Below are 27,643 nucleotides of genomic sequence, written 5' to 3' on the forward strand. Positions count from 1 at the left end.
ATGTCGCCGTGCGGGTTAGGGGCTCTGTGACATTTAATGTTAATTTATTTTCATTAAGTGTTTCATCGTGGACTTGTACTTAATAGCTACTAAGAATTCAAAAACTTTTACATGTTCATGCCAGTTTGCAGGAGCCAACTAAACAATAAGAAAAATGAAAGGAAAGGAAATCCAATGCACAAGCAAGATTAACAGTATCCCAGCACCTGGATCTGTTTGAAGTAAAGGTGGTGTTGCAGAAGAGTGGCCTGGTGACCCACTCCATAGTAACATCCCCATAAAGGTTGGATTTTCAGCTTGTCTGCAAAGATCCAGAGGCAGGCTGGAAGTTGCAGCTGGTGGGCTACTGTCACTGGCTTCATTTTAGCTGCAGGACTCCTTGCAGCAGATGGCGTGGCTCTGCATCTGTTTATTTGCTGACCCAAATCCTGTCAAGGCAGTTCCCTATGGTTACAGCTAAATTGGCTGGGCTTTACTAGCTCTTGAATCACCCTGGCATTCATTTTATATGCAGTAACATTGAAGAAATAGCAAGTAGTAATTGGGCTGTTCTGAAGTATCATCCTGCAAATAGTTAGTCAGACCTTCAAATATCGATATTATAAGTACTGTCACCACATACCTATGGAGCTTAGCATCTTCCGATCCTCTGTGAAAGTGGACATGTGCACCTCTACCTACAGGTGTCAGTGCCAGGGAACTGTAGGTCGGCATTAAACACCTGCTGGCATGCTTCCTTCGATTCTCCTCTTTCTCTTTCAAAAAGATCACTGTTGCGACCGCTGCTGATATTATTTGCTGAGCAAACCAAATCCCATAGGGAAACTTGGCATACTGATCATAACCTCTTTTTATTGTATTTTGAAATTGAGGCGGAAAAAAAAACTACTGGTCCCAGAAGCATATAATCCCAGTCACACTTTTAGGATTTTAAAATGAAAAGATTCATTAACAGGAAGGAAACAAAAACTTAAGCACACAAAATTAGTTACACAGTTAAAACAGCCTTACAAAACACCCCCTCCAAAAAACCCACTTGGTCAGAACATACAAGTAAACTACTTAGCAACAGCTCCCTTAGATTTTTAACCATAAAAAATCCAGTAATATCACCCAAGGCAAAAACTGCTGTCACTTTAGTAAAGATATATCACATGACTTCTCTCACTCTTCCACTCTGCTGTGGAAATCCAAGAAAGTTCAGAACGCAAAATGCTTCCTGCAACAAAAAGATTTTTCTGGTTTGACTGGATGGCTATTTCAGATTTCATACTACTTCTCAGCACAGAGCTGGTCTCAGGACAGCCACCCCCACTCAGCTGAACATCTTTCCTTAAATATCATTTTCTCTTTCATCTCAGATTCCAATTGTTCTCAGCACCTCTTTGAACTCAGCTCTTCCAAAATCTTCCTCGTTTTTCTGTTGCCTCCACTTGCTCGCTTTTATTAAGTATGTAAATTCAAACTGCATCTGTTTCCGACAAAAATCTTTCTAACGCCCATTTTTACAAAATAGAAATGTATCCGGAGAACAAACCTAGTGTAGATCCTATGGAATAACTAGCAAATTCCTGTGAACATACAAATTAGGAGTAGGAGTAGGCCATTTGGCCCCTCTAGTGTGTTCCGCCATTCAGTAAAATCATGGCTGATCTGATTGTGGCCTCAAGTCTGGATTCTGCTTACTCTGATAACTTAAGATTCTTGACTAGCAAGGGAATCAATCTACTTCTGCCTTAAAAATATTAATTGACCCTGCCTCCACCACTCTCTGGGAAGAGAGCTCCAAAATTCAGGACCTTCCAAGAGAACAAAATTGCCCTCATCTCCATCTTAAAACGGGAGACCCCTTATTTTTAAATTGTGTCAGTTAGTTCTAGTCTCTCCTACAAGGGGAAACACCATTTCAGCATCCACACTGTCAAGTGCCCTCAGGCTCTTGTATATTTCAATAAGATCACTTACAGGCCCAGCCTGTGCAACCTTTCCTCGTAAGATAACCCTCTCTCCCCACCACACCCACCCCCTAAGCTGATCTATTACTTTCTATAAACAGGCCCAAATGAGGAATAATGGAAACAAGTATCAGGGTCACAAAGTAAAGTTAACTAAAGTATTGTATTCAGTGTGAATGATTGATGATGTACCAGTGTAACTATACTTCACATAATAAACAGGATTAACAGTTTCTAGTTTGAGGCATACAGTCTGTCACCACGGTGTTAACACAAGTACACAAGAATGAGGAGCAAGAGTAGGCCATTCACCCCTCAAGCCTACTCTGCCATTCGATAAGATCTTGGCTGATCTGATTGTGGCCTCAACTGCACTTTCCTGTCTGCACCCCCCACCAGAACCCTTGACTCTCTCTTGTTGATCAAGTTAATACCAAGTCAGAGAATTGGAGAACTGAAGTTGGTTGGCCTTCCTTTTCTGATGCACGCCAAATGGTATAGAATTCATTATTTGCCCTATGGCATGCTCTCAAAGGCTTCAAGTGTAACATCAAGTTTCAGTGAAATGTCAAGTTTCAGTTTGTGGGAAGAGCAAGCATGCTGTCGGAAGTTGATTATTTTTGCGTTGTGAACAATAAGTAAAAAGCATTGATTAAAAAGCCCAAATTATGGCACTACTACCTTGATTATAGAAAGCACCTTTGATGTTAGCAGAAGATAGCTGCCATCCTGATATTGCTCAAAGTCTGCCTTTACATGAAGCCTTTTAGCTGAACCTTCTGGTGGTCTCCCCACAGAACTCTTCTTTCTCAGTCATTAAGAACTGCCTAGACTCCAACCCTGGTGGTAGTCACAAAAAGGAAATCTGATGCACAAAATCTGTTAGAAAACCTTTCATGTATTTAGCAGCGGCAAAAGATGCATCTTTGGCAGATTGCAAGGAAATTGGCTTTAAGGAAATTGGATTGGTCGGATTAGCCCAGGAACACTCACACATGAGAGTGTAGGAACAGGGGTGGGCTGAGTATGGCTGAAGCCTAAAAAGGAAGGACCCAATCCTGTTCTCATTTTTCTGTGTGTGTTTCTGGTAGTGCAATATTATCATTGCAAAATTATGTTTTTGATTCTGCATTTAATAGTTAGATGAAATAGTAACAGATGCACTCAGTCATATTTCCTCAAATGCAAGGTCCATCTGGACATAGATCAGCACAAATTTAGGACGTGTGATCATCAGGAAATAGATTTCTGCCTCAGGGACTGATCGATTCCAGTATTTATACTTTTGGCCTGAAATCATATCAGTGTTAGAGGTTGAACGATCAGCCCTATTTTTTTTAAGCATGCATTTCCTTCATTTCCCCTGCTCACAAGAATAGTTCTGAAGATATACAAGCTGACAGAATTATATTTACACTGTTAATTGCCTTTTGGCTGTAAAACCACAAGTACAGACAAAATCTTAGAGGGAATCTTCACTCGCACTTGCAGAATGAAATATTCATTCGAACCCAGAAACATTTCAGATTACAGTATGATTATTGTAAGATGCCAGTTGTTATGGCTTTCCCTCCCTAGTGATAGATACATTGATTAATCACCACTAAGCGTTGAATAACAGAATTTAAAACATGAAATGCAACAAGTTAGTGCATTGGTATCCTATTAAGACTATTAATTCTATTCTGTGTATCATCATGGAGATTGCACAGTGCCTTCAGCATGTATTCAATATTGTGAAATCTAATTGTTTTTCTTTCTGCTTATATCTCTTATCACCCTTTTATGCTAGGATTGTTGGGGATTTCCTGTTGGTTTTCTGTCTTACACAAGATACATGGAAATCATGCCCAGTTAAGCCATTTCTTGATTCCTAACTGAGAGCTCAACTTGGTTCTGCACAGGTTAATGCTCCCATCAATTGAGCCCCTGTGAATGTGAGCTTAATTTCCGAAAATGTCACCATTAGTTTTATTTGCAGACCTCCTTGTACAGGAACCGTATTTGCTATTCCGTTTTAAGAAGCATCCTTATGGCTCACCCAAAGGTCTTAGTTAAAGTTAATTAAGTTAATAATTTGAGCAAGAAATTGTTTTGTTGTTCTGTCCTCTGAGAAGTCAGTGCTGGTGCATTGTTTCCCTGACGTGAATGTTCACAGAGCCCTACTTTATTATGTCTCTGGCACAGAACAACTTGGCAAGTCTTGACAGCTATTTATTTCCGATGATGCAAAGACCCAAGACAAACTGGTGTTTAAGTAGCAGATTGCAAAAGGGCTGGCTCATGCGACTTACCCTGCTATCATCTTACAAGGAAGAAGCCCAGTGAGAAGATTGCAGACCATTCTATCCTTCCACACCAGCTTCCTAGGCATCAATCAGTTTCCAATTGATACCCCACACAAAGCAATAACTGTCACATGCACCAGCCAATACTGTCCAAATTTTATGCTCAGTATATATTTCTTCAGAACTTTCTCTGCTCCATTGTCATAATTTCACCAAAGGTATAGCAGAAATTCAGTTTATATGCACATGATGATGTCACTTTCATGTGCCTAGTTAGCCTGAATTTTCCCTAGAACCTGTCAAACTAAGCTATACTCCTGTCATGTGTGAAGTATGCATATCATTTGAAGGATGAATAAGAACAGTTCGATATCAGTTCCAGGCCTTGGTTTGTGAAGCTGTTTACAGTGTCAATCAAGCATTGCACATGCACTTAGTGAATCCAGATTGTAACGCTGGTTTGATGCTAGTGCTGCCATTTTGAAGTTCACACTCCAGTTAATACCCTGTCCTGTCCTTGCACAGCTGAACACCTGTTCAGCAGCAGTAAAGACCCAACGCCAGCACCATTTAAAAGCATAATCAACTACTTTCAGGTGAGTTGCTAGTTGATTTCTACTGGCTCTTGCTGTGATTATAGAAATGTGTGCTGGTTTTGAGTTTTTTTAAAGTTGTTTGTGCTGAAGGACCTTGTCCTGACTTCAAGTTCTTGCACAGACCACTTGCTGCCAGACATGGGTGCAGTTGTTTGCATCCTCCTTGGTCCACAGCATGGCAGAGAATGAGCAGAGGTGATGCAGAGCAAGGCAAGTTTCTAGAAGAGGTGAGAGGAGAAGGGCTCTCAGCAAGAGTCCACATCCACCTGAAATGTTCAGAGATCAAATCTCTAACCTGAACCTCAGTAAGGAAGAGTATCTCAGGCAACTCCACTTCACTGAGGAGGTCCTCACTGATATCTGCCAACTGCTTCAGCCACAGCTGCAAGAACAGCTTTATCGGTGATGTTGACAACGAAATTTTATGTATCTCGCTCCTTTCACACAATATTTGCAACATCTCCCAGTTGGCATTCACTGTTGCATAAGGAACATCAATGAGGATCTCTGTTCTAAGAGAGTCATGCCGGTTAGGTGTTGATTCCCCCGGTTAGGCACGGCCTTATCCTGCAAGAGAGAGGGAAGTACATCGGTGATTGCGATACAGTGTGTTTGGGTGATGCGGCTGTCATGATTGAATTGCTGGCAGTGTGTGAAAGCTGAGATATGGGTGTGAAGCTTGCAGCAATGTAAAGTGTATGAGGGTGAGGTATGAATGTTAGGTATGAGTCATTATTGATAGATGTTGATAGGTGAGTGGTGGGGTGTGATGCATTGAGCAATATCTGAGGCTAGTAGGACAGTTGGTGGGATACGTCATTTGAGGATACGATCACTGACCTTGACCATTTGTATGGGATCATTGAACTTCTTGCAGCACTTCTTCAGGGCTAGACTCCTGGAATTGATCACCACAGCTACCTATGTCCCAATTCCTTTTGAGTATTTGTCCAGAGGAGGCTTGTCTAACCTTTTCCCTTGTGGGGGCAACCACATTTAAATTTTGTTCTCACTCAAATTTCAGAAAGTTAAGGTTTGGCACAACATTAAACATCAATTTTTTAAAAAAGCTGAGGTATGAAAAGAAACAATTTGAGGAAGAGAAATAAAGTCAAATCGATATTTTTTTTCTTTATTCATACATGGGATGTGAGTGTCACTGGCTAGGCCAGCATTTATTGCCCATCCCTAATTGCCCTTGTTCAGAGGGCATTTGAGAGTCGGCCACATTGCTGTGGGTCTGGAGTCACATGTAGGCCAGACCAGGTGAAGACAGCAGGTTTCCTTCCCTAAAGGACATTAGTGAACCAGATGGTTTTTTTACAACAATCGACAATGGTTTCATGGTCATTGTTAGACTTTTAATTCCAGACTTTTATTGAATTCAGATTCCACCATCTGCCATGGCGGGATTCGAACTCAGGTCCCCAGAGCATTACCCTGGGTCTCTGGATTACTAGTCCAGTGACAATACCACTATGCCATCGCCTACCCCTGACAATTAAAAATTGATAATTTTAAAAATGGCTACTAAATAAAGATGACCATGTAAGTGTGTGTGTCAGTCTCAGGGTGCTCACTCACCCTCACCCTCACCCACTGTGAGAGTAAATGTTTGTGTGTGGGGGTGAGAGTGAATGAGAACCCTGGGATTGGGAGTGACTCAGACTTGTGCACGTACTTCCTCTCCTTCCCTCTCCCCTCCCTCCCTCCCCTCCCCCCCTCTCCCCCTCTCCCCCTCCCTCCCTCCCTCCCTCCCTCCCTCCCTCCCCCTCTCCCCCTTTCTCCCTCCCCCTCTCCCCCTTTCTCCCTCCCTCCCTCCCCCTTTCCCACTCTCCCTCTCACCCTCTCCCTCCCCCTCTCCCCCTTTCTCCCTCCCTCCCTCCCCCTTTCCCTCTCTCCCTCTCTTCCTCTCTCCCTACCTCCCCCTCCCTCACCCCTCTATCCCCTTCTCCTCCCTCTCCACCACTCTCCCCCTCTCCCTCTCATCCACATGCATTCTCCCCTCTCTCACATGCGTAAGCCCTCCCCCTCTCTCACACATGCACACAAACTCCTTTCACTCTCCCACACACACTCCACTCTCTCTCTCATGCACCCTCTCTCTCTTTCACGCACTCTCTCTCTCCCTCACTTACTCGCCCCTCTCCTGCCTTCCTGGATCTTCAGGACGACGTCTTCACCCTCTTCGACTACCACAGCTTCTCCCAAGCCTACATCACTTGAAGTCTGCTCTCTGCATCCTTTTTTCTAATTGGAGCCTGTTTCTCTGCTCCTCCCTTTTTTAAAAACTTAACTGGGCACTGTTTCTGTCCCCTGTCTTTGTCCCTTCCTTGGGGCTTCCTTTTGGGTCCTCTCCCTGTCCCTTTTCTTGCCCCTCTCTCTGGGACACTTCTTTTCTGAATAAAACTAACTGCCTTGAAATAACTGTTCACTGACCCTTGTATTGATCAGGTGACCTATCAAAACATTCCAAAAGGGTCCCACCTTTGTTACTATGCAGGAACAAATCTACAAGCATTGGAACATCCTGTACTATAAATATTACACTCTCCGCAGACTGAAAGCTTACATTGCACACAGAGACACACAAAGAATGGATTTCATAACAACCTCCAGCGCAGCATCAGAAAATCTTGGAGCCTACTTTTGGCCATATTGTACCAGAATTCAGTGATTTTCGTCTCCAACCAATTCCAGCTCTTGCTCCAGAATTAATCTTTGCTTTAAGAAATTCAGACTGGCTTTAAGTGGTGCTAACCTCTCAAAATTTTGTGCTCCCTCTTCAGGTGTGCATCCACTTAGTTGCATGCTTGGTGTTGGCCGTTGTTTCGATGATCAGGCAGCATGAAATATGCATTCTGCTTGGAATCAGAATCAACGTATAAGGTATAAAACCACAAAAATGTCCACAAAAAGCAGGACACAAGCAACCCAGCCAATCACCACCCCAGCTGTCTAATCTCAATCATCAGCAAAATGTTGGAAGGTGTTATCAGCAGTGCTGTCAAGCAGCACTTGCTCAGCAATAATCTGCTCACTGATGCCCAGTTTGGGTTCTTCCAGGGCCACTCAGCTCCTGACCTCATTACAGCCTTGGAACAAGCATGGACAAATGAGCTGAACTGCCGAGGTGAGTGACTGCCCTTGGCATCAAGGCAGCATTTGATTGAGTGTGGCATCAAGGAGCACCAACAAAACTGGGGTTGATGGGAATTAGGGAGAAAACTCTCTCCACTGGTTAGAATCACACCTCGCACAAAGGAAGATGGTTGTGATGTTGGAGGTCAATCATCTCAGCCCCAGGACATCACTGCAGGAGTTCCCCAGGGTCGCGTCCTAGACCCAACCATCTTCAGCAGCTTCATAATGACATTCCCTCTATCATAAGGTCAGAAGTAGAGATGTTTGCTGGTAATTGCACAATGTTCAGTACCACTCATGACTCCTCAGATACTGAAGCAGTCCATATCGAGATGCAGCAAGACCTGGACAATATTCAGGCTTGGGCTGGAAAGCAACATTCAGGCCACACAAGTGCCAGGCAATAACCTCCGACAAGAGAGAATCTGACCATCTCCCCTTGACATTCAATGACATTCCCATCAAAGAAGCCCCCACCATCAATATCCTGGGGGTTACCATTGACCAGAAACTGAACTGGACCAGCCATATAAGTACTGTGGCTACAAGAGCAGGTCAGTGGCTGGGAATTCGCTCACCAACTGATTCCTCAAAACCTGTCCACCATCTACAAGGCAAAAGCCAGGAGTGTGATGGAATGCTCTCCACATGCCTGGATGAGTGCAGCTCCAACAACACTCAAGAATCTTGACACCATCCAAGACAAAGCGGCCCGCTTGATTGGCACCCATCCACCGCCTTTGATATTCACTCCCTCCACCACTGATCATCTACAAGATGCACTGCAGAAACTCACCAAGGCTCTTTCGATAACACCATCCAAACCTGTAACTTCTACCACCCAGAGGGACGTGAGCAGCAGATGTATGGGAATACTACCACATTCAAATTCCCTATCAAGCCACACACCATTCTGACTTGGAACTATGTCGCTGTTCCTTCACTGTCACTGGGTCAAAATCCAGGAACTCCAATCCTAAGAGCACTTGGGGTGTACCTACACCACATGGACTGTAGCAGTTCAAGAAGGCGGCTCACCACCACCACCTTAAGGGCAATTACGGATGGGCAATATATGCTGCCTCGCCACCGACATCCACATCCTGTGAAAGAATGAACTTAAAAATAGTGCATCACAATCTTTGTGCCTGTTTTCATGTCTTATCACATTTTTTGGCCTGGGAGCCCAAATACCAAAATGAAAATGTGTTATTTATTCTTTTGAAACCCTTTTAGTTAATTGAGAGAGTCATTTGTACACCTTGCCAAAAAATGAGCAGGCTTTGTTCCGGTTTTAACAAAAAGAACTGGTATTTGCATAGTGCCTCTTAATGTAGAAAATTACTAAGACGCTTTACAGCAGATTCAGAGAAGCATTTATTGAGCTTGTGACTAAAGTGAATTCCAATATTAATTCTCCAACTTGAAATGTGATCAAAGAAATTCTGTAAATAGAAACTACAATTCAGCACAATGTGGAAAACATTTGTCACTCTATGCAGGACAATAACAGGTTTGGGACAAAGCATATAGTTGTCAAAAAAATGGTATGTATAGAAGTGATTGGGACTTTGTGTTACGAAATAGCAATGTGAGTGCAAAGAATACTAAATGCTCACTGAGTAAGAAAGAGGCAGGCTAATTTCAAGGTAATTGTATGAATTGTCACATAGCGAACTGGATATTGTTTTCTAGGGCAGAAGAGATCTTCATTGCTTGAATGCTTTCTATGTAGACTTTGTATTCAAGTATTTTTAACTGTGACTTTCATGAGTATGTCACAGAAGATACAATTGAGAATGAAATTTCTCCTGTTGATAATTGTAGCAAAAAATGGTCACCAAGTACAAAGCAGGATTTTCTGTTAGTGCTCATGCCAAAATTCATGGTAAAATTATCAATCACTCGAAATTCATCCTTTGAGTTATCAAATTAAAATCCAGTTGTATAGGATTTCTGCTCCCTCTATCATCCACATATCCAGGCATCTGGAGAGTGTGGCAATTCTTGGGAATGCTATAGGAGCAACAATCTGTATTTTAATGGGAATTGCAAACAATGCAATCATATCTATGAACAAGAAAGAGCAATAGCAGCATAGACAGAGATCAAGATTCTGCTGGCAAAATCCCTAAATTTAACCAGGTGAACATCTATAGGCTATAGATTTCCCGAGATGATTTAACATTTTTTTTTAAGTACAAGTACAGATGGTCTCTGTTTTTGTTGTTTCAGTTCGTTTCACTATGTTGCCCAACAACTACTTGCAAATTCGCAACATTAAGAAGACAGATGAAGGTACTTACAGATGCGAAGGAAGAATCGCTGCCCGTGGTGAAATCAAATTCAAGGATATAAAGGTTATCGTTAATGGTAAGTTGTTTAATTCTCAGTACTATCGTCATTGATTCGGTTTGGTAAATTATACATCTCTTTGTTCTTCTTGGGCAGTGGCTGGACCTCTGAGCCAGAAGCTCTGGGTTCAAGTTTCACTCTGGGACTTGATGGCCGTGGAAGGTACATTCATAACATGTTCAAGCAGGTTGATTATCTTTAAATCTTTCCAATGCACCTGATGGCAGGCAGTAAGAGCGGGAGAGTTCGTTGGTCAGCCATACTGCAGAAGGCAATGGCAAACCACTGCAGTACTTCACCAAGCATAATCATGGGCCAATCTAATGGAAGTCCATGGTCGCCAATGCCCTCTTAGGGCATGGTACCTGAAGCAGAAGAGGGTACATCTATTTAGCTTAAACAGAACATTGACCAAAGCTTTAGTTTAAACAGAACATTGACCAAAGCTATTGTATGCAGTTGTTATTTAACACATCATCTTATTTCCAAACTGTCTCAATAATAAAACAGCTTAGTTAGCAACAGTTTACTTTGATATAACACTACATAAATAGGAGGAATGAGTTGAGGACTGGAGCCAGAGAAACAGAACATTTTGGAGGGGATACAAGGATAAATCCTTGGGCCAATGGAGGTACTGATGTGGGAAGATAGAAAAGTGCGTGTGTGTGTGTGAGTGCGTGCGTGCGTGCATGAGCATGTGAGCAGATACATGAGTGGGCAGTCACCTGGCACTCAATGACTGAGAGGCAATGGAGGAGGATGTCATGGTGAAACATACTGAATGTTGCAGATGAGGGTGAGGGATAATACACCAAAGAAAATGACATTTATGACTTTGGCTCATTATCTTTTATTATCACCTCATCTAGTATTCATGTTTCCTCTTGTGTTACAGTCCCTCCCAGCATACGTGCCCGGGACATAGTGGTGAATGCCACAGCGCACAGTGGTCAGTCTGTCACATTAGCCTGTGATGCAGATGGCTTCCCAGAGCCACAGGTGACCTGGAAGAGGTAAGTGATATAAAGAATTTGAACAATAAAATTATTCTTATTGCTTTGGAAGTTTTGTCTGCTCAGCCAGTGATTACTGACTCAGTGTGGGACCAAGAGACCCTTTTCCATTGAGCAGGAGCCAATTTGTTGCTCCAATGATTTCACTCAACATGTTTTAAAAGTAAAAAATGGACACCTAAACCTTTTTGTTCCTCCATAAGTCCTAATATTTCTCCTTCAAGAAAATGCACCCAGTTTTCCTTTGACATATCCCCCTTCTCCACGGTGACCACATTTGCATAGTTTTGTGTAATCGCTATGTATATTCCCAAGTAACTTTCTGCCCCCACTCATGCAACTTGCTTTGTTTCCTAACTTTTCAACTTTTGTAAGTAAATCTTTTCCCTCATCTAAGTCATTAATGTGTACGGTGAAAAGCCGAGGCCTAACTACAGATCCATGGTGAAGACCACTTGTCACATCCTGGCAATTGGTGGATGAACCCTTTGACCTTACTCTGTTCCCAAGCACACCCCACTCCACCACCACCAAAACCACTATTGACTTAGGTCACAAGTTTACCACCTTCTGGGCTATTATTTTGCTAATAATTTCTTGTGCGGAGCATTGTCAAATGTATTCTGTAAGTCCATCTAGATAACATCCGACATTCCTTTATCTGCTGTGCTGGTGGCCTCAAAAATTGAACAAAATTACTCAAACATGACCTACCTTTCAGAAATCGAGTTAAGAAATCTTTTCAATCATTATTCAAACTAGCTGACAAATGTGGATAAATCTCCTGGCTTTGATGGTGAAATGGCAAATAAAGCAGCAGAACGAAAATTTGTCACTGTTGAATTTCATGCAAATAAGGCTGTGTGTAAATCAATGAATTCTAACACTCCCCCACAGTTCTAAAAGAACGGAATCATGCAAGTACAGCTCAACAGATGCAGACAACTCTCTAGTTCCTCAGCCAAGCAACTCCTCCTTCATCTCTTGGCCTTTAATAGCGAGAATTAATAAGGTTGTTCAACACTGCAAGACGAGACACATCCATCTTTCTCCATGGAAGCAGTTTCCAGCAGGGGCCATTGGGTAGTGATCAGTTACAGAGCCCCTGGCTGATTTTTATCCCTCACATTCCTGCCCACTAAAGCCTAGAGGAATGTGACCAATTACGCTGTTTCACTGATAATGGGCTGAGATCACCTGAAGAACTTCTATCTCATGATCTGTAAGGCTTGATGCCAGTCTGGTGGTAAATCCATCCACTAAACCATTAAGAAAGCTGGTTTGCCTTTTTGAAAAAGGACAGCAATTTGAGTACAAACATAGGCGCATGTTAAAGAAAAGGCTAGTGGTTGTGGTTTGAAATGAATACTGATTTGCCGGCTTAGATCAGTGCATTGTGGGAATGAGAGACTAATTGGTTGCAATGCTGAAAGATCGCAGAGAACTATTTTGCAGGCAAAAACCAGAATGAAATAGGTGCTCTCCATTTCTTATTTGTACAAATGTGGGTAGCGGGGCTAAATCCTCTGAAGCGTGGCCATATTTTTCAGCTAGTAATTCTGACCTTGTGCTGTTCATTTCAAGCTCTAGAATAGCAATGCAGTGTGTAAAGAATGGAATTTCGCCTAGCAGCTGCCTTTGTCAAGTATAGAATAATTGCAGTCAAGTGCTAGAAACATTTTGTGTGCTTTGAAACCATTTTTTCTCACTTTCCACTTCATTGAACACCACTGACATTGTTATGAAAGTTTAGTGTAAGCACAAACCAACTGTCTTTTAATGGATGAAAGGCATAATTTTAGTGTAGGCAGTAGTTATTTTTAACCTTTTGAGGACTGCAATCACTTTTGTATGCCTAAACTAAAAATCACATCACAACTTTGAAATTAGACTTGTGGGATATTTATATAGAGATGTGTAACACACTTATCTGAAGTCCAGTATTTTGGCAGATGAATTAGCTATTTTAAAGTAATAAACAAAATAAGGGAGAGCAAAATTTCAGATACATTTATTAAATGTTGATCTATTAATAGCTTGTACCATAATTTCCAGGCCAATCTTTTTCCATCTTGTTACAAGAAAGTGTACATTGAAATGATCTAGTGTTCTACAACGCTGCCTCATCCTAGTGTACAGCCGACAATTTATTTTGTCTCTAATAACGGAAGGCATGTATAGTTCGAAATCTCTAAGTCATTTGCTACTGAGTTAATAATACTTGTTAATACGTTTTTATAGAATATTTTTATAGAATATATAGTAACCTGAAGACTGAAGGAAGGCCTTCTAACATTGAATAGTTTCTATGCATTCTGTGTCTGAAGCACAAGCTTTTTGCAGGAAACCGTTTTATTTGGCGTGTCTAGTTCATTAAATTACACACACTACTTCAGGGTGTCGAAAACATAAATTACTCTATTTAGCTAAGTACAAAGAATCGTTCCTGTTTAAATTTGCCTCAGTAAATCTGAATTAATTTCAAGTTAGTTTTATTCCTTGACACTCTACTTGGGAAGCAATCTGAGAATGGGAACCAAGATGGCGTAGTTTGCAGTTGATTAGCTTTTATGATGCACAGGGGTTTAAAAAAAAATCTTCATTTGCTGTGAAGTAGAGCTATTTTGTAGAAATGCTTTTGCCTCTGGTACATGAGTTGAGTTAAATTGACTTTTTTTTAACTGCTGCCGTAAAACATTGAAAAACGGAACTAGCATTGTTTCAGATATTTCAGTTCAATCTGCTTTGGTTCTTCATCATGGGCAGGATTTTCCCCCCCGTTGGGGGAGGAAGTTGAAGTGCAAGAGGCGTGGCCGCCATTTTACGTGGGTAGCCCAATTAAGGCCAGCCCAGCGTGACGTCCACACGGAAGCGTTATGCGCTCCCTGTGCGGGCGGGGGGCGGGGGGGGAGTCCCTAAACCCGAGAGTGCGCTCTTTCGCGCATGCTAAGTGCTGCCTCAGGGAGATCGGCTCTACAATAAAAAAAAATTAAAAATAAGAAAAAAAAAATTCCCTAACATGTCCCCTCATGTAACACTGTCACATGAGTTGGGACATGTCCACAACTTTTTAAAAAACTTTAATTACATTTTTTAAAACCTACATGAAACCTCACCCCGCCCGTGGATGAGGTTTCATGCTTTTTCTGAAGCCCGCCAGGGCTCCCGGCCTGCCCACCAACCTTAAGGTTGGACGGGCAGGTCCATTCATTGCTTCAATGACTCTGTCAATGGCCTCAGTTGGCCACTGACAGGTCGGCGGGCACACAGCTGATTTTGCTGCGCCCCCGCCTACCTGAAAATTTAAATGGGGCGGGGTGACAATGGGAGTTCCACCCGACTGTGTCTATTTAATAACGGCTGTGTTGAACCATGCTAATCCCCATAAATAGTAACGCGGTGATATCCACTGAGTGCAATATTAGTGTTTTTTTTAGAAAGCTGTGTCTCTGATCTTGTGGATATTTATTCTCTGTAGAACTTCTGATTTGTAGTTTTTAGTCTGACTCATTTCATTTTCCTTGTTCTTTTTCAGAGATGATGTGGTAATTGAAGCAGATGGAGATAAATACATTATGAATGAGGATGGCTCTGAGCTCACAATAAACAAAATTGGAAAAAGGGATGATGGAGATTACATCTGCATTGCACAGAATAAGGCTGGAGATGTTGAACTGGAGATCACCCTCAGAGTTTTCGGTAAAACTCATCACGTTTTAACGAAGCAGTCATCAGGGTAGACCATCTGGCCCCGCCCTGTCTATTTCCCAGCAGGTTTAGGACAAACAAGGCTGGAAGTGTGTTTGGTGATGCACTCCTCCACTTTCCGTTATGCGGATGGAAGTATTGAATGCAACTGCCTGTGTGACATGCAAATCACAGCATTAATCTATGTACCTGGTTTGAACATTGTACCATAGGGGCCACCTTTTTTATGCTAGTAAGTAGTTGAGGCGGCAATTTAAAGATGGGGCCTCCACAACTGTTCTATGTGGGACTGTACATAACATCCAGCAGGAGCAGCGTAGAATTTGATGCACAGAAGTAAATAGATTTTTATCTAGCAACGTGATAGTTGCCCCTTTTTCCTGCTGTGGAGGTAGGCAACTGAGGCCTGACACAGTCTCCACCCCCAGTCGAGAGCAACTGTTCAGCAGTGCAGGGAATTTGCCTCCTATCAGATAACTAGCCAAGATCTTGTGATATGTTGGAATCTGTGGAGCATCTCCAGAACATGTAGCAGTCCAACCTGCCAGAGGCGCCCCCAAATCTGAAAGCCTAGAATGCATTTGTTTAGATACTGGTCCATACACTGTCAGTATCAAAGCATTTAAGGTTTTCAGACATGTTAACTGTCTGCATTGAAACAACCATCTTCGATACTGCCCTCTACCACTAGAGGCCCAAGGCGAGCTTTGAAAAATAGCAAGGCTCCCTCTCGTGGCAGAATATTCTGCTAAGTGAAGCATTCACTTGAGTCCAGGAATTGAGATTTTCTCCCCCTGTTCATTCAAGCAGCACAGTGCTGTATTAAAGAAGCATTTTTGTTTTTCGGTTTGGCAAGTTTTCTTTTCCATTTGTTTGCAAGCACATCCAATAAAAATCACAAACATAAGAACAAAGTGTTGCAAATGCTAGACATCTGAAACTAAAACAGAAAATGCTGGAAGCACTCAGCAAGTCAGGCAACTTCTGTGGAGAGAAACCAAGTTGATGTTTCAGGCCGATGACTGGGTTCACCAACCTAAAACGTGAACTCTGATGATACACGCTGCAGTCAGACCGATGGTTGCGTCACCAGTGTTTAGTCAAGGTGTCAACAATAACTGTCGCTGTCCATGAAAGTGATTGACAAGCATTTTATCTTCAGAAACCACTCCTTTTAGTGGAGATAATTTTACTTATAAAGCAGATTGTTATGGGGATTTTTTTGATTTAAATTGGAGTGCACTTCAGTGAGATAATGGAACAAGACATTTCTTGGTAGTCTTTAACATTCATCACCCACTAAAAAAGGGAGTATCATAGAGAAGAACTTACAACGCAGCCTTGGGATGAATACAATTTAATATTCCAATCACAGTTTGGCACAAATTGAGAATTCAGGTGCAAAGGCCAATACTTGTGCCCTGCCTGATTTAGTCCGCTAATTTTAATTAATTACACTGTAAATCGGATACAATGATCTAACCCCAAAATCCCAATATACATTACCGTTTTGAGATTGGGTGTGCTACATCTGGGAATTTATCTCTACGTTTAAATTAATAATATTCAATCTTCCATTCTTGTTCAGATAATGTCATATGATGTTTTGCATCCCTCTGAGGGGGCAGGCAGGGCTGCAGTATCACGTTATCTGAAAGACAGCACCTCCAAAAGTGAACGACGTTGCATGGTCAAATTCTAGAGTGAGGCTTGAATGCACAATCACCTTGCTCAGAGCCAAGAGTATAACCACTGAGCCAAAGCTGATCCAAGAGCCATGGGTAAGCTCCCTCCCACTCCTTTGCTCAGACTAAGGCTCATTATAAAATCTTGGCCGGAATTTTCCCGCCTCCTCGCGGCGGGGCCGGCGAGCCATTGAAATCTCCGTTCACGTCAGCGGGACCGGAACATCCCACCGGCATGAGAGGCTGGAAAATTCCAGCCCTTGTCTGAGATGAGTTAAATTAGGTCACAGAAGGGATGATTTTCAACTTCAGTGATGGCACGAAGTAAGCAGTCACAGCCTGTTATTCACACTTTCTGATTTTTCCTTTCCATTAACTTTGGGCAGGTTCTATAATGGGCGGCCATTAGGTTGCTGTCCACTTTGCATCACCACCAAAGCTGAGTTTTTACTGGCTGGCCAATTCAAATCGGCATTCAAGAAAGAAAGAAAGAAAAAAGAGAGAGCCATGTTTACTAATGCTTTTCACCACTTCTGGATGTCCCAAAGCATCTTACAGCCCATTAAGTACTTCTGAAATGTAGTCACTGTATGAATATAGGAAACCCAGCAACCCATTTACACACAGCAAGCTCCCACAAACAGCAATGTGTTAATGAGCAGGTAATCTGTGTTTTAGTGATGTTGATTGAGGGATAAATATTAGCTAGGATACTTGTGAAGAACTTCCTTGAACTTCTTGGAAATAGTGCCATGGGATATTTTACCTCCACCTGTGAGGGTAGGTGGGGCCACAGTTTCATGTGCCATCCAAAAGATGGCATCACCAAAGGTGCAACATTCAAAAAGTACTGTCAGTCTAGGTTTCATGTTCATGCCCCTGGACTAGGGTTTGCACCTGGATTTACCCATATTTACCATGGATTCTGTCTCCATGGTAAACCATGGCTGACTAAACAAGAAATGGAAGAACTCCATATCTGATGTCAGTGAGGGCCTCTAACTGATTTAAAATGACAGTGCAGTGGGCTGCTAGAAATTACTAATTTTCTTAACATCGAGGAAATTTTAATAAATATTAAAGTGCACATCAGGGAACCTTTTAAAATTGTAAGTACTTCCCCTCCCCCATAATAATTTTAATGATGCACATTTACTTAAAAGCTTCTGAACATGATGATTACCTAATTGTTTCACTTCATGCTTGCATATTCCTAGAATTTACCCACTTGGATATCAGTCAACTATAAAATACAGTTACCATTTTCATATTTTTAATAGCTGTGTTTTATAGGTCAATCTACTTGGGACGAGTTGGTCCACAAATAATGGCATTAGATGTACCAATTTCTGCATCAGATAATGACAATAGAAAGGGAGATCCCAATTAGGGCAATTTCATTTATAGTCATGCTGTTTTTGTTGGAAATTTTGACTTTGTGGCCCTTGTTTTAGTTACTGAAGCATCGTAATAGCTAACTAAAATTTCAGTCAGTTTATGATGATTCCTTGTTAATTGGTGCCAGCAATCTCATTAACCAGAATTTCAAATGATTTTTGTCTTTTAGTGAAACCTGAAATTACATATGTAGAAAACAAGACTGCAATAGAGCTTGAAGAACAGATTATATTGACCTGTGAGGCTAAGGGTGACCCAACCCCAACCATTGTTTGGATGAAAGGCACCCACACTTTCAAGGATGGAGAACAGGTAGAAAAAAATAAATGCAATCTAGTTTGATCCAAATGTGGATGAAATTGTACCTTCTTCACTCAAATGGAGAATAGCACAAATTTCATCATCTGTATGTCATTAATCATGTCCACTTACCCACAAAAATTAAGCGCAGTTAATAGTTTTAAGTCCACTGTCCCTTGCCTGCTTCGTTATGGTTAAGTTCATTTTGTTGCCTGCCTGCCCCAAGGAGGATTTTAAGGAACTGAACTATAGCTCGCAGCTGCTTGGAATCACAAGTTTCCACAGATTTGCACATATTTCTGATTCTGCCCTCATCCTGTAAAGACACACATCCATTGATGCTGAGGTCAATTGTAACACTCAAATTGCTGCACCGGCAGAGATCACCTAACCTAATACAGACTAGTGCTTGAACATGGCACCTCCTGGACTGTATGGCTTAATACCTAAATATGTGGGGCATTTATTAATTAAATCTTAGGGGAGCTATGTACACTGTTGCATTGTTTGCTGGTAGGAAGGCAAAAATGTTGGTTCCATTAACTGGCTGTCCAATTATAGGAGGGAAAAAAAATCAGTAATTTGCAGAAAAAAAGTCACAGTAAACCATCTTTGAAAAGTAGCAAGATTATTTTGCTTCTACAAGTAAAATCTCGGCGCTAAGATTGAATAATGACATACAATCATTATTGGCAGTCGCCAGCAGAATTGTGCTCACTGTTCAATATATGCTCTGATGATGTTATGAAAAGTATTTGGAAATCAAACCCCTTTCATTAGGTCCATGATATATCATCTCTGAAGATCATAGAGTTCTTGTGATTCCATTGTCTGAGAGTAGGTATTATGCATGATGTAAGATCACATTCTGACAACATGCTCTGCTGTTGCAACTTGTATCACTTTCTACCACAAATGCTTATAATGAACACTCCCTTATGCTTTATGCTGGAAAAGGGGCACCTTCAATTGATTACAAACTTTGGTGAAAGTGGGAGCAATGTAATCAGTTTATGTACTTCCATTAAAACTTGGAAAGGATGTTCATTATAAGAAGGATGGTGCATGCTTAAGTCTTCCGTCCTCTTCAGGTTTGCTTATTTGTGTGTGAGACCTTCTACCCATTTAATTACTACTTATTTTTTTGAGTTGTGGCCCCATTTCAGACTAAAGGAACTGGAAAGAAGTTTGTAACCTGACACGTTATCTTTTTGAACATGTCAGCACACCATGTATTTAGGCCTTGCAGATGAACATATGTTGGGTAAAGATTTCCACTCTGTTCTAATTACAGTGAAATCATATAATTACCACCATCTTCTCAAGGCCAATTAGGATGGGCAACAGCTCCTTGTCAACAATGCTCACATCCCATGAATGAATATATATATTAAAAAAAAGTTTGATTTTGCTACACCTAGCATGCCTAGAGCAAATATTTTCCCCTAATTGTAATTTTGAATTTCAACAGCCAAATATGTTAATTATCTTTGCTTCTTAATACAATCTAGTAGACAAAAGTAGGAAGATAAATCAAACCTGGGTCACAAAAATCCATAGCTCTCTAAGACTTTGTGACCATTCACAATGCATCATTGAGTAAATAAAAACTTTGTTTCTCATCCACTCTTTCTAAATGAATGCAATGCTTGAAATTACTCCAAGGATACTAATGTGTGAGCCCTTGCTGAACTCATACAAAACTGGACGTGAGGAATTTCAGGCACTTGCTAACTGTTCATATGTTGTTATCCCACCATGGACGTTCAAAGCCACGTTGGAGGGGGTAGGAGGCTCCATTTCATTAAAACAGATTTGCTCCTTCAATCTAATAATTCTTGTGAACTAAGGCAAACAGCATAGTGATCGAATAAAGAATCATCACCATAATTACATGTTTGCTATTATTGTGTTTGGATTTCATTAATTTTAAGTTTTAATTAACAGGGACAATGCAGATGGTAAAAATTGACCACGGGATGCCTGAAAAACATAATTATACAAAAATTCACAAATGCTTGATGTCAAATTAATAAAACTAGTATAATACAATATCACTCAGAAAGCCATATCTTTCTCATGTGCAAAGGCCTGCTTTCACCAGTAAAATTAGCATGCACTTTACACAATTAATGTAAAGTGGAATTTAAAAACTAGCATGTTGAAAATTGTTCTACTTTGGTATATAATGGGCACAGACTCAAATGTTAACAGCTTCTATATCGGACCGATGCCAGCTGTAAATAATTCTCCTGGAACAATAATTGCTGTAGTGGAAGAAACTTAGTGGCCAATAGACGGTATTGGAAATTAGCATAAAAGAACAGAAACTTGGATATTCATCTGTGAACACAGGCGTATGGTTTGACTAATGAATCTAATGTTAGGGCTCAATGTGAAGCCACCTCAATGCAGTTGGGCCAGTGGGATATATATTATAAATATAATTTTTTATATATATATATAGATATATATATACACACACATATAGTAGTTACCTAAAATCCCTTATTTTTATGAAATGTGCCTTACTATTTCCACATTGGATTCTTCAGTTTCATGATATTTAACTGCCGTTGCTGTCATTTTTAGGCACTTATTTAGCCTTTCCCAGTCCATGGTTCTTGCTTTACTTCCACTTTAAAGGTTTGGGCCCATCGCCATTCAATCTACTACATCTGAGCGTACTCAGAAACATTTTTTTTTTGGGAAGTTGCTTGCCAGTTTTAGGTGTAATTCTTGCTGCAATATGCTGACAATTTTATGCCAGGTTTCCTTTTAAATGCGGATACTAATGAATTTTCTGAAGAGAAATCAGAAATAGAACAATAAACAGTAATGCATTTATCTGTTAGAAATATTGAAGTAACAGAATATTTTAGTCCACTGTCCCACCTCTTTCAAAATGAAATGGTGAGACTTCAAAAAATTTACAATAATGTTCTTTTATCCTATATGTTAGTCTCACTGATGATAAAGTTCCATGCAAACATAGACCAGGTTCAGTTTTTGTCAGCATCTTACTTTAGACCTTTTGTAATCTTTTAGCCAGCTTGGCTGATGATTGCATCTCAATTGTTAGCTGAAGCTGGTGATGGACAAGTCCAATTTCATAAAATAGCCACAGATTTTCAGGTTTGCTTTTTAACAAGCAAGAAAAGAGAAGCTGTCAAAATGATGTGTTGCTTTGGACCAATTGGGCTGCAAACTGTATATCATTCTTACTGCATACAGTCAGTAAAATCACTTCTTGCCCTTATCAGCATCTGAGCTTAATCTCCAAGGACTGAGAAAGGCTATTTAAGAATAAGCTATATTGTACCAGCCATGCACGCTCACTCCATTTCCATTGGACACCACTACACTGTCTATTCTGTATGTTGCTTGCCTTCTAATATGCTAAAATTAAAACACATTTGATATTAGTCAGAGACTGATACTGCTGAGATAAATGAGGAAAAGCAGAGCTTGTCGTTTATCATGTGCCTTACTTTTCTTTTGTTGCTTGGTCTTGCTGTTCATCTTGAGTGTTTTGTAATTAACTGACCATGTGTATTTTTTGTTACCGTTATATAATGCTTGTATCTGTTTGAATCCAATGGTAGAAAATGGTTCTACAATATCGTGATAATGAAATAGGGTGTGCAATGAATGCTGTCATGTTGTCAAACTTCTAAATCATTGGCTATTGCTGTACATTTTCCTTTTTTATTTGTGGTATGAGCACCAGTTCTAATGTGGCTAGAAAGAATATAAAGGAATCTTTATTTGCACTTTACTTTTCATTTCCACTCATTTTACACAGGAATTCCTTAAATCTTGATGTTATGAAAAATATTTATAACTTTCCGTTTGTCCTCGTATTATTTATTCTCATAGAATACTGTAGAAATTAGTTTATTCTCATTTTCGAAAATAGAGATTTCTTCTTAGGATTTGAATTTACCATCTAGTGTATTATTTCAGAGTCAAAATCTCAAATATAGAAACTCTATTGAAAAGGAATACTATTAAATGTGGAATTTGATACAAACTAGATTGCTGCTTGTAGAAAAATCATAAATTCCCTTGTAAAGAATGCGTTGATGGTATTGCTACAAATAGTGAACAGAGGAAAGTTTAAGTGTAGAATAGAGGATTTGTTGGAATCCAAAAAGAATTTCTTTAGCCATTTATTAACCAACTGATGACTTCCTTTAGGGAACAATGCCAAAGAACTGAAATACAGAAATTATGTTTGCACATATTGTCATATAAAGAATTAACATGTTAGTATCAAATTCCTTGGCCTGCTATTTTAACAGAGGAACAACTACTAAAATCTTTATTGAAATTGCAAGAAGGGGTGATCTTGCACAGTGTAATTTCTTGGTTAAAACCTAAAAGATCAAGGTAGGTTTGATAATTTAAAAATTTGCAACCTAAATCCGTTCTTTCCAACACAATAGAAAATGTTGTAGGAATGTTTAATTATGTTTATTTTTCTGGGTTTAACACTTGACCTTTCAGAACTGGATAGATCACGTCTGTCAGTCTCCATCTAGTTAGCCCTGGAGGTAGAGAGGAATCTAGTTTGGGGTAATTGCAGCAGAGCCATTCTCTGCTATAATGTGAAGTTACCATTAATTGCTTCTCTCCTTTCATAAAATGTTAATTTGGTGGAATTTTGTTCCATTCACTAACCCCATTTTCTGATGGCTTATTGTTGTTCTGCGTATTTTACAGAAATTAAGAGTGGAACACTAATTTAACCAGACCTTTGCTGCATGAGTAATGAAAGAATAGAAATGAAATAAAGCGATAATAAAGAAAGCATAAAAGAAAGTAATTTGAGGGAGAATATTTTAATGTTCTCTACCAGGCAGAAAGTAATGGTAGTGAATCGGCTTACCGCTGTACACCCAGCTCAATTTCCCTTTCCATTTTCTTGCCTCCTGGTGAAATTGCAAAGTACTCCAAGATTAAATTTCTTTGTCAGACAATGTTCAAGTGGTCCATTTTGACATGGGAAGCTTAGGTGAATCTTGCTATTGTATATTATAACAGTATGCTTTATAATCCTGATTCTTTCTGGGTTAAAAACTTGAATGCCACCTGTGGTAAATTTCACTTTTTAAATCGGGGCCTTAGCTGCCCAGACCAGAAAATGGCTGTGGTTTAGATTCTGGCTGAGCTTTATGCCTGCCACTTTCTTCAGCATCACTCGCTCTATTGATAAAATTTGCTCAGAGGAACCCTCAGTACAGCCGGGTTTCAAGCCCCAAGCTTAAGGAGTTAAATTTAATTCAATTTGTCAGCCTGGGACCTTATTACTTGCATTTAAAAGTTAAATTAATTTTATAATCTAGACATAGACACAACACCAAAGACATCCTCTCCAAAACAGATGGAGAATTAGGGGAAATACTCATTTGGTTAAGGGAATCATAGTTGAGGAAATATTCTTTCAAGGTTTGTTAAGAATGCCTTCTTACTGGAATTGAGACTCACGAACCAACTCTTCATCCCTGCTTGGCTGTGGCAGCACTTCCAAACATTGAAGTTTGATGTTCATCTGTATATGAGTTTACTTTAGAGGAGATAAAGACTATATGTTAAAGGTTTTAGAGCTCTTGGGATACTTGTGCTGCAAGAATCAAACCTTGGGCCTCAGTTATTTACAACGTATGTCGATGCCTGACTTAGAGGGGACTGAGTGTAATATATCCAAGTTTGTTGACAATACAGAGCTGGATGGCAAAGTAAGCTGTGAGAAGGACTTAAACAAGCTGCAAATGTATCTAGACCAGTTCAGTGATTGGACAATGAGTTGGCAGATGGAGTAAGATGAGGGCAATTGTGAAATTATCCACTTCAGTAGGAAGAATAGAAGAGCAAAATGTTTGAGAGACTAAAATGTTGGAATTTAGGTGGATTTGGATATCCTAGTACACAAATCACAGGTTGACATAACAGGTAGAGCAACAATTAAGAAGTCAAATGGTATGTTAGCCTTTGTTGCAAGCAGAAAAGTAAGTAAGTCTTGCTGCTATTATATTGAACATTGGTGAGATCACACCTGGAGTACTATATATATTTGGTCTCCTTACCTAAGGGAGAATATGCTTCTCTTAAAGAGGGTGCAGTGAGGGGGCACTAGATTGGACAACCCCTCACATCCAAGAGTCACTGAGGAAAGATTGAGTAGAATTGCCCTATAGTCTCTCCGGAATTTAGAAGAATGAAAGATGGTTTCATTAAAATGGCTTGACAGAGTGGATGTTGAGAGACTGTTTCCTTCAGTGGAAATTTTAGGACCAGGGGTCATAGTCTCAAGATGAGAGTCAACTGTGGATGCTTAGTTCTGGATTTTATTCAAGACCAAGATTGATAGATTTTTTTGGCTCGACAGATCAAGCGATATAGAGATCAGGCAGGGAAGTGGATTTGATGTATAAGTTCAGCCAAAGTCTTATTAAATGGCACAGCAGGTTTGAGGGACCATATGGCCTGCTCTTGCTCTTATTTTTAATGTTGTTATGACCTTATGTCATTAACCAGGATAACAAATTAAATAATTCCAAACCATACGAAGTTTTATTTTAATTTGCAGTAGTACCATACTTCCTAAAGGTGTCATCACTAATTAACTTCAGCTCAAATGGAAGTAACAGTTTTGCTAACTGATTAATTTTGCAGCTTAAAAATTAAAACATAAAAAAGTAAGTTGATAAAGCTCCTGCCAGTGTCAAAAATCATAATTCTTGTATCATTCCTGAATAGAAATGCCAGGATCAGCATAAGCAATGCCTTGTGGGAAGATTAGGATTAGCTATGCAGGAATTCAACAGCTTGATGAACAAAGTTTTTTGACATTTATAGTGTTTGCATGGCTGATTAGCTGCTTGAGAAGCATTAACAGTTCATTATTCCGGGTGCATTGTGATGGGCTGGTATACAGTTCCATTGCCACCAACAGAATTGCCCATTCAGGAATTGCTTATTTCAGTGGCCTGCATTCCTGTGATGTTTTTTGCAACCTGTTAAATACCACCAGTTTTTGTGAAGACAGGAACATTTTATATCCGTTTTGAATCTTCAGCCTGATGTTCCACAGTGACAGAAACAATTAATGGGAATTGCACATTTCAGCAGTGAGAGACTCTGCACCACTCAAGTGCAGTGATCTCACAATGCAACATTTTTTTATTCATGTATTTTCACAGTATATGTTTGGCATGAAGGGACCAAGCCACTGCCTTCCAAATTCAGATAATCCATGGGATGGGGGGATAATTTTCATCTGGTTGGTGTGGGAACTGGCTGTAGTGGATTGGCTGCCTATCAGATACCCTGCCCAAATTTCCTCCCCCCACCTAAGTGAAAATTACCTCCACCCACTTGAAATGCAAGTGGCACTTCACTGTATTGCCAAAAAAGATCATAGTCTTCAACTACTATTTTGATAGGCATTAAGTGTGTTGCGAGGCATTAGTCTTATTATGGATTACTTCTCCCATTTCTTAATATGCTGAGATTTTAATGATTTCAATAGCTTGTTTATTATAGCCACTAAATTAGCCCAGTTTAAATATCTGTTCTAGTTTTTCCTAGAGTGGGTGAAAGCAGATTTTCTGTTGGTAGTACTGAAAGGAAATGAGCTGGCGAAGCACACAGCTATTTTTATTCTGTTGTTCCAAATGGAAACTATTCACGCATTGACCTAGGTGGCAATGCATGTTGCAATTTGCTTGTCCACCAGCAGTATTCATTGGACTGATAAGTCATCAAGTGGTGTATTTTAATCACTCCAACAAATTAGAAACTTTAACTTTTTACAAGGTTCCACCTGGACTGTTCTTAACCCCTCAGGTGATTACAGTAGCACAGAAATGGTTAATGTTGTTATCATGGCAGCCTTCACCACGCATTTTCCCAGAGCATAAAAAAAGCTTAACATTGGTAGAAGTCTTTATTCTTGCCTATTTTGATGATCAAGAACAGCAGAAGCTGCTAAATAATTTGTGTTTCTTGTAGTTCCTAGCTGACGCTTGATTGGTAATAGCAAAATTCATTTTGCATATTGTTTGTAAACTCTATACAAATCGCAAGGACAAAAATTCAATGATGATTGCCCAATATGCTGCTGCTCAGAAAATAGGACACAAAAACATGAAGCTTACAAAATGCCCAAGCTGCACAGCATGCTGCAGTGTGGTGCATGGGGCTGGGTATCTGTTGTATGTTTGGCTCATTAGACCTCCATTCTTCCATATTAGGTTTGGACGCTAAAGGAGATGGGACCTCTGGCACCCATGGTCCCAATGCCTTCTTCACCTAATATCTCTCCCTTGGAAAGTGGCTGCTATGCAACTGGCAACTGACAGCCTTTCACTGGTAGCTGACACATATTAATGCATTCCTGGCACTCCCAGGATATCCTGAAAGGAACATCAGTAGATTGTGCAAATTGTTTGACCTTCCATTTCCCTTTAATGTCAGCCCATTTCATAGCTTCCACTTAACAATGAAGTGCTGCCCTTAAGTAACGTTACCAGTCCCACTATATAGTTTTACAAAGAGATTAGATTTAAGTTCACATGAAAGGATGTGCAGAATATGGGGCAAATTCTGACAACTGTGGAAGCAGCTTAGTTTCTTACTATTTAAAAAACTGAATATCAAATGTTAAGTATACTTTTATTACTCCAGTTGAGCTTGGTTATTGCACACGCTATTTATCTTCCAAGGTTTGGGCATCTTTACTGATCTTAATGGAATTACTGCCAAGACCAAAGGAAAAAAACTTTGTGGTGAGGACTTATCACCTTTTTTTTTTCAGTAATGAGGTTCCACTGTGTTTGCAAAGCCTTTATAGACATTGTTGCCTGCATAAGGCATCATTAAATGTAACACATGTAGCTAGCTGTGCATGTTCATTGTTAACATATCTAAAGTACTTTTGTTTCATGTTTGTTTTCTCCAGGCTTCATGGACACGGCCCGTGACGCTAAAGGTATGGCTACTTATATGTAGCCAAACTCTCTAACTCTCTTAACAAGCACTGAGAGCGAGTTTACAAAATAGTCACTAAAATTAACCAAACTAACCTTTTCGATACAGATTATAATGGAGAAGAGTTTACAAACAGATAACATTTACAGAATTTAAAGTTTAATATTTCAGGCAGACATTCACATGTGAAGGTGTTGCTGCAAG

General features: G+C 40.2%; 1 protein-coding gene across 13 annotated transcripts in view; it reads left to right on the forward strand.

Moving 5' to 3' along the window:
- The window catches only part of LOC144669582 (neural cell adhesion molecule 1-like), a 485,847-nt gene that overhangs the window by 286,936 nt on the left and 171,268 nt on the right, over positions 1–27,643 (forward strand). For 8 of the 13 annotated variants that reach the window (XM_078532174.1, XM_078532088.1, XM_078532100.1 and 5 more), the window contains exons 5-9: positions 10,219–10,356; positions 11,237–11,354; positions 14,890–15,053; positions 18,315–18,457; positions 27,411–27,440. In XM_078532174.1, coding sequence (XP_078388300.1) covers positions 10,219–10,356; positions 11,237–11,354; positions 14,890–15,053; positions 18,315–18,457; positions 27,411–27,440 — 593 coding nt within the window. The remainder of the gene's footprint in view (positions 1–10,218; positions 10,357–11,236; positions 11,355–14,889; positions 15,054–18,314; positions 18,458–27,410; positions 27,441–27,643) is intronic. The other 5 variants (XM_078532115.1, XM_078532180.1, XM_078532141.1 and 2 more) reach the window with 1 other exon arrangement.

Source organism: Cetorhinus maximus, chromosome 2 (genome assembly GCF_964194155.1).
Source record: "Cetorhinus maximus chromosome 2, sCetMax3.hap1.1, whole genome shotgun sequence".
Taxonomy (NCBI): Eukaryota; Metazoa; Chordata; class Chondrichthyes; order Lamniformes; family Cetorhinidae; genus Cetorhinus; species Cetorhinus maximus.